At 40.2% G+C, this 8,129-nt stretch overlaps 1 protein-coding gene across 1 annotated transcript in view; it reads right to left on the bottom strand.

Annotated features, from left to right (window-relative positions):
• RNF217 (ring finger protein 217) overlaps nt 1–5,656 on the bottom strand; it is a 22,293-nt gene extending 16,637 nt beyond the window's left edge. Inside the window, exon 1 of the mRNA XM_010024572.1 lies at nt 5,417–5,656. Within this exon, the coding sequence (XP_010022874.1) occupies nt 5,417–5,656 (240 nt within the window). The remainder of the gene's footprint in view (nt 1–5,416) is intronic.
• Between the last annotated feature and the right edge of the window lie 2,473 nt (nt 5,657–8,129).

The following is an 8,129-nucleotide window of genomic DNA, read 5'->3' as shown; positions in this document are numbered from 1 at the left end:
GGAAAAACAACACATTAAGGCTGCAATGTGTGGATTACAAGCATTATTTTTTTTGCATGAAAACATAGCAATGTCTAAGGCCAGGAAAAAAAAAATAAAACCAAAGCAATACAAAATATAACCAATGCCCTTTCTCCAATTTGTTGGCCTACTCGCCCAGACGCTAACCAAAGGAAACAAACTATCCTACATCTCTGCTTCCCAAATTAGTTCTCTTAATGTAAAGTTTAATAGGAAAGAGGAAAAATCCCTCTCTGAAGAACCTAGAGAATAGCATATTTGTTGCTACTGATCAAACTAACACAGAGCACCGATCTACATTTCCACTATACTTTAGACACCAATATGCACAAGATGGGCAGGATAGCTGCTAGTAATCTAACCTAACAAATCTTCACCCTCCTCTCTTGAGCTTTGAATTTACATTTTTCAGTAACACATACCACAGTGACCAGCTGCTGGGAAGACAAATTATAGCAGGCATTGCATTGTATTATTCAGTATTTGTTATGCCACAGCCAAAGATGGACCTTACAGCCACAATTAAGGTTCTGTAACCTGAAAGCTTTCATCAGTTGCAATATTCAGATATTCGAGATAGAACACGAATGTTTAAAAAAAAAAAAAAAAAGAAAAAAAAGAAAAACCAAACCAACATATCTCGGAAGCTGCAAGTTAAAGCTTCTTTCTTAAACAAAATGCCAACATAATGTAAGTTTTGTGAGGGCTTGTTTGTTCGGTTGGTTTTTTTTTGTTGAAAATTTGACAAAATTCATTGCAAATCTATCACAGCATGTATATAATTTCAAGAAATTTAGCAGCTACCAGGATATACATTTAATCTTATACACACACATTGACATCAGATGTTTCCATATACATTACTTAGAAAGTACTGAAATACAGGATGAGGCTGTAACCACGTGAACTCAGAATAGCATTTATTACTGGGAATAGCCCTGATTAACTGAAGTAAACTAGTGGGAACCGTCCACGTCATCACCAGGTTTGGCGTTCCTAATTTCTTCTTCCACCTGTCACTCCTGACAGCACCGTCCTCAAAACTGAACCGGTACATAGTTTTTACATTTTGAATGGGCCACTTGACTTCTCTGTTGCTCAAAACTGTCTGAACATACATTAAGCAGGCAAAGAATATTATGTTCTTTTAAGTACTTCTGAACCTTATTTTTCTTGGAACTAGTGACTGCAAAACAAACACCTAAACCCTATTCAAACTTGGTTGCGGTGTGACACCAGTGTGCTTACGAAATAGGAACACAACAGGACAATTACAGCATTCTTTCAGATTCTTACTCCATTCTTTCTCTGCTTTTCTGAAAGAAAAGTAGTAAAATATGATTTGTTTTATACTTGAGTGTTAGTGCATGAAACCATCAAAAGGACACAGAAATGCTATATACATATAATCTAAAATGGTAAAATATATTATAGTCCAGCAAAGCCAACAAACTATACCCGAGAAAACCCAAAGCATTAATTTAGTGGTTTTCTGGATATGTTTTTTCTCATACAAACATTTTTCTATTTATTTTATAACTTCTATTTCAGTTGATCAGAATTGAGAGGGTGGATACATACACAAAACTTCTATGCCTCCTGAAGGTCAGCTGTCCTTGAAATAGAAAAGGTTATAAAATTTCTCGTACTAACCCTTTTGGCTCTGAAAAACTGCCAATTGAGGCTAATAATTTACATTTTCTTAGCTAGCCTCTTTATTGCAAACAATTCTATCACTTTTCTCACCTCCAGGAAAATACCTTCAAAACTGGAAGGTAACTTCAACACAAAACACTGCTCTATGTTGACACGATGACAGCAAAACTGACTGTACATTAAAAATACTCTGAGAGCTTGAAACTGCAAAAATCTTTGTGTGTGATTTTCTGCTGCTTAGTGGAATGCTAGCTATATAATAGGATGGCCAAATTAATCATGCAACTAGCTGTTTACAATGAATTACAATCACAAACAATAACTACACAGACACTTTCTTCCAAAATAAGTATGGGGCTCCCGCCAAAACAGCTGCCTCCTCCTTGTCACCAACCCATCACCCCTCTTGTACCAGCTGAATATAAGCAACAACAAAACAAACAAATCCTGTATCCCATTGGAGCTGATCTTTGATCCAGCTCCCAGTGTGACACCAAAACATCAATAGGAGCAAAAGCAAGCTGTCAGGAATGAACAGCTGAGGGCAAAGGAGGAGAGCACAGCAAATCCCCATGTCCACAGCAGTTCAGGCTCAAGACAAAACTCAGGCCCAAGGCAGATACCAGCTCCTCAAGGTTAACATCTGATCTATAAAAAGGGAACTAATATAAACTTCACAGATCCTCTATCACAGCATATTTGCTCTAGAACTAGTAGGAATCTGTAACTGCAATAAGCTTCAGAAACTCCTGAGTAGTTCATTGGGGAAAAAAAAAAAAAAAATAAATTTAGATTTCCAGACAAGCACTCAAGCCCTTCTTTTATGTGATGTGTATCTATTGACAGAAATGAACAAGAAAACTTTATTATGAACCTCACAGGCTGATAGGGCAGAAACAGAGTTCAAGAATCAAGAATTGCTTCTTCATGGCAGGTAGCAAGTCAAAGACCCAACACTGAAACAAGAGGTGAAATCCACAGCTTAGAGGAAAAACCCAAAAGCCCCACACCAAACCCCCTCAAAAAAGCAGCCAACATACTTGTTCTTGTGAAACACCTACCTGTTCCATGCATAGAAACAGAACGACCGATTTTTCAATGTTTGACCATTTCCCTTGCAAATTTGGCGTATCAGCTTTGACCAAAGGTTTATTATTTTATCTACAACCAAGTCTTACACTCCCAACTGAAGTCATATGAGAGGGAGAAGGGGTATTTCCTTACTTAAAGCTAGATCCATTTTTCATACAAATAGTTGATATAGGAAACTAAACAGTCACACTGCTGTACTGTGCTGTCCTAAGTGGCACTAATGGGAGAAAGAAGGTTTGGATAGCAAGTTTCCCTTTTCTTCCCCCTCCTCGTCTCTCAACATACATGTTTCAGCTAACTCCCTAGGCTTAGCACACCAACACTTTGATCTCAAAAATGAAAAACAGCAGCAGCGAACTGAACTGCTGGGCTTAGATCAGTTCAGCAGACATAAACCAGCTATGGTAAGGAAAATTAACCTATCTAAACTTTGCTACCTTTTAAAATTTACATGTTGCTTATGATTTATATAGTGTATCAAATTTTAGGAATGCCATTAAAAACATTTCTAAAGTATCTGTTCAAACGTACACTTGGGTTTTATAGTGTTTTCTTGTTGCAGTATATAGGAGAGCAAGCATGCTGGCACTGAGCCCTCGTGCACAGTGATCTTAATAGTAGGCTTGTGCGTAAACTTTCCCCACGCATGACTCAGTTCTTCTGAAGGCAGCACTTCCAGTGCCGGTGCAGAATTCATCTGGTGCAATTGCTGTTTATATTGCTTGCATGTGAATATTTGAGTCTCATAGTCTCCAGTCAAATGCCTCCTATGCCATATGCAGAAGAAAGAGTCTTTATGTCCAAAGAGCCTATAATTCAAGGTACACACAAGACACATACAAGCAGTCACATGAGAATCTAAGAAAACAGCAATGATAATAATGGTCCCAATGTATGTAATTACGCACATATGCACAGTCTCATATACAGTCCTTTTTTTAAACCTTATCCGTGCAGTAAAACTTTCCCTTGTGCTAAGCTTAAAGTAAGTCACTAGAACTGTATCTATGCCAGAAAACAACACAGGATTAGGGACTAGGCTGAAGCCCTGGACTATGATCATCCAATACTGTTTGTTAGCACTTTCTTAATTATATTTATGACCAGCATCAACTAGACATTCTTCCAGGCAACACCTGGGCACAGATCAAAGGACGCATTTTGCCAGAGCCTTTTCCCAGGAGGAGACCTGAGCTCTGCAGATCAGAGCTACACATAATGCACCACCACAGGACCAGGCAACTGCTTCTGGCTTGCACTATTTCATGCATCACATGGCCTCCCATTCCTTCTGATTACGATTTGCAGGGAAGCAGAGGAAACATTTTAACTATAGCATTTTAACTCACAAAGGAGCACTGGTGGGCAGAACACTTTGAGGAATGTTCTCAAAGTTGGTATGCCCATGATAGGCTGCACCGCACCACATGTGACCCACATTGGTGGGACAGTAACAGCTCCTGGCACGTCAAGAAAGGCTGCTGCAGGAATATTACCATCTCTTATCTACCCAGGACTTTACACCCTGTCTACATCTGGGGGAATGCTAAGTGGATGCGTGAAGGAGAATGGCTGTGGGCATTTCTCCGCCTCCATGTAAGATGCCAAAAAAGTGAAAATGTTGAGTCCAGCAGACAGCACAGCATGCAATTCATGCACTGCAAATACACATCAATAGCTCACAACTCAGAGTTAGCTTTAGCAAGGTTTCAATTCCACTGGATACACAACCTTCTGTATTTTAATCTCCATACTGGGCTGAATCTTATGCTGTGTGATTAGGGTTATCTAAACAGTTATCTGAACTCCTGCCGGGGAGAACTGGTTTGTCCAGGTAAGGACAGCTCCATCATGAAATTAAACACAACAAATCTAATAACCAGATGGAAAACTAACAGAGAGCACAGTGCTGCAGACAGAACCATTGCCTTGTGGAACTGAGATGGACCTTCAGCAGCTTAAAGCTTCTTCTAACTATAATCTCTTGCCTTTTATCTTTGACTGAAATCACAGTAGAAGCAAATCTACTAAAAGAAATGCTATAAAAAAGTTTTTTGATATTTAGCTTGGGGTTGGTTTTTTGTTTTTTGGTTTTTTTTTTTTTTGTTTGTTTTACAATACAGAAAACCTGAGAAATAGGTAAGTGATGAGACTACAGTAATGCATAACCTCTGGTAAGGGACTGAAAAAATCAAAACCAAGAAGCAGGATAGACAGCATTCTTCCTATTTCTAAGGAAGAAGCAAACCAACACTATAAATGCCCAGAATTCATCTGCCCAAAGATTCAGGGAAAACTTATCTTTGCTAGAGTTGTGAGTCTAAAATTATCAGATAAAGTGATAATTTCTCTTCCCCAGCCTCTTCTGATGGTGACCATACTGTTTGCATGTGAGAGAGCAATCTTTAATTTGACATGCGTGTCAGGATAAAATTACACCACCTGCCCAAGAAATAAGGGCTGAAGTTCCACTGCTTGAACTGTTAGAAGTCTATTAAGTAGTTAATCAATGATGTACTTCAGATTCATATTCCTAATCACAGCTTGCATGTAGCCCCAGTGATGCAAGAAAGCTCATTTAATGCCCACAAAATGCTGCCCTACTTTTGAGGTACCACCTAACACAAGGCTTGGCAAGCATGCTCACTTTGTATTTGTTCTCCAATTTGGCAGGGGTAGGAATGTGGCCTCTCCTCCGGAAGGTTGTAAAGTGCTTGCACTGAGGGCATGGTTTGGTGCTGGAGTCAATGCGGCTGAGTTCCAGGAAATACTTATACTTGATGATGTCGTCATGGGGCAGGTTATAGAGGACAGTTGTTTCATCCAGGTGCTCGCTGCATTCTGTGATTGGGCATTTTATATCCGCTTGTCCCAGCTGCACCTGCATATGAAAAAAAACAGAAAAGCTGAAAGATCTTTTGCTTGGCAAAGAAATTCTGTGAAGAAACTTAATTTCAAGTACTGTAACAATCCACAGACTATCAAGCATATCATCTTAAAATTATTTTGACTTAGCTCAAGCACAGTGCAGTCTTTCCAAAGAGTATTTTCAAATCCAAACTGAAAAGATAATTCCCTCATGACAACTGCAGTTATTAAACATACAGTCTCAGTGTACATACCACAGTAAAACCAATACGCAAGTCCTAACTAGGAAGACCCATCTAGCACTCCATGCTCTGGGTGTAATGGTCCGTGTTCCACTACCATGGCTCACACACGCTGTGAGGAAGCAGGCAATGGGAACATTTGTATACTGTTTCATTGCAAAACGTGCTAGGAATCACAGCTCAGATAAATTAAAAGTCAGTTTATGATCATCAGACTAGCAGCTCTGACTCAGTGCTAGCCCTAAGCTGGTTCCTGTTCAGCAACCCTCTGCAGTCTGCTTTCAAGAAGCTCCTTACATGCCATGCAGCATGCACATAAAGTGTTAGCTGAGCCTGGGGCTGACCAAGCTAGTAAGTTTCCCAGAACTCAAGAGTAAGAGTTTAAAAACAATCCCCCCCAAACAAAAAAAACCAACCCCAACCTTAAAAAACAAACAAACAAACAAAAAAAAAGACCAAACTAAAAAGACAACCAAAACAAAACCAGGCACAGACGCAAGTTCAAGGTTAACAGGGCTGAAACTGTTGTTGATCTTAAGAGCCCTGGATGGTCCCAAGCTGATCTGTATGGTCAGATACCCACAATGCTTTTTGAGAGCTCCCTTATCTGAGCACAGTGCTGGACTCTGGTCTGTACCCTTCACGCTTGGCAAGCTTTAACAGCTGGGACTCCATGCCAAAACAGCAGATCCTACTTGGTCTGGGAGCTGCAGAGTTGCATTTGCTTGGCACTGAGCCCAAGCTAACAAACCCTGCTGGATTTTGGGAGTCTGCAAGGACCCAGCTTGGGCACTTTTGTGTCTGCCTCAAGTAATCTTGAATGAATGAGGGCTGACTGTACAAGCAGTGCTGACCACCAGCCCAACTCCTTCCTTACAGAGCATCTTTGTGCAGAGAAAAAGAGAGTTTCATGGTGCAACCAGCATCTCTTTCTAGGAATTACTGTTTCAAGGTTGGCAAGTTTGATCTCCCTGGACTGCTCATTTTCTAATGTGCTCCATTATGGGAATCTGCAAAACAATATGCTAAATGTGACAGGAAGTCGTCAGATTTGGATGCAGATCTCACTGCTGCATAATGGTACCAGAAGAAACGTCAGAGACCCCACTAATACTACATTTAATGTAAGAAAGCAGGAGAAAAAAAAATACCGAACCAAACCAAACACAACACAACCCTGTCATTGCTGCCTCAGCAACAGTGCCATATGGGCTCTAACTGAATGATAATTATCCAGTCAGGATTAGAACAGTCATAACAAAACGGTGTAAAACCCAAGGTTCATCTGACTTGAAAAAAAAAAATAAAAAATATCCTATTGCACTACCTTTGTCCTCTCAGCAGTGTAGATAAACTTAAGCAGAACAAAGACAGAAAAGCAAGGTGAGGATGGTGGCAGCCCACCCTAGACCAGAGCACAGTGGCAAACATCTCAACAAGCAATCACTGCTGCGGTGTCCTGAGCAGCCCCAGTTCAGGATGCAGGCAGGCGAAGATGGAGGCAGATCTGCCTGCAATACAGAGGAGAGGCAGCTCCCCCAGCAATACACCCGCTTTCCCAAATTTAATTTCCAGCTCTAAAAAGTGAGCAGAGCTCTACCACATGCAAACAAGGCCAGGCTCAAACAGTTCAGCTTTTACATGGACCCATATAAGTACAGGAGTAGTATGCAAAGGTATTATGGCGTTACCCCCATCCCTCCCAAAAAAACCTACCAATACCACCCCCAAATCCCACCACAAAGCAAACAAAAAAATCCCCCACAAACAACAACAAACTATATGCTGGAGAGCGTCCACATTTTATACCTGTAGGACACTAATTCACCTGTAGCAGCAGCATGTGAAAATTGAACTCAAGCATATGACATCACTAGAGACACTCTTGTCAGAAGAATCATCTAGTACTTAAAAAGCTGTGCTTATAAAGCAATAGATGATCAATCCAGCACTAGAGCACTTAAACATACTAAACTAAGAAAACAATTTGCTACAGAAATATCAAAAGCTATTGCACTACTGCTTCTGTTCAAAGAAGTGTAGGTACAACAATTTAAAACAAATAGTCACATTAATCCCAGCTATGACTACTTTAGGGTTTTGGGGGGTTTTAAGCATTAAAGAATTACTATGAGACAAGCCCTTTTGCTAAGACTAAAGTAAACTACAATGGAGTAACACTTCACAGTGAGAAGGCACACTGTATCTGGCATCTAAGCTGGTGCTTAAGAAGCACTGTTAACATTAAAT

Source organism: Nestor notabilis, unplaced genomic scaffold (genome assembly GCF_000696875.1).
Source record: "Nestor notabilis isolate BGI_N333 unplaced genomic scaffold, ASM69687v1 scaffold25021, whole genome shotgun sequence".
Lineage (NCBI taxonomy): Eukaryota > Metazoa > Chordata > Aves > Psittaciformes > Psittacidae > Nestor > Nestor notabilis.
The sequence above is the reverse complement of the archived record's forward strand: the minus strand, read 5'-3'. Positions and strand labels throughout refer to the sequence as shown.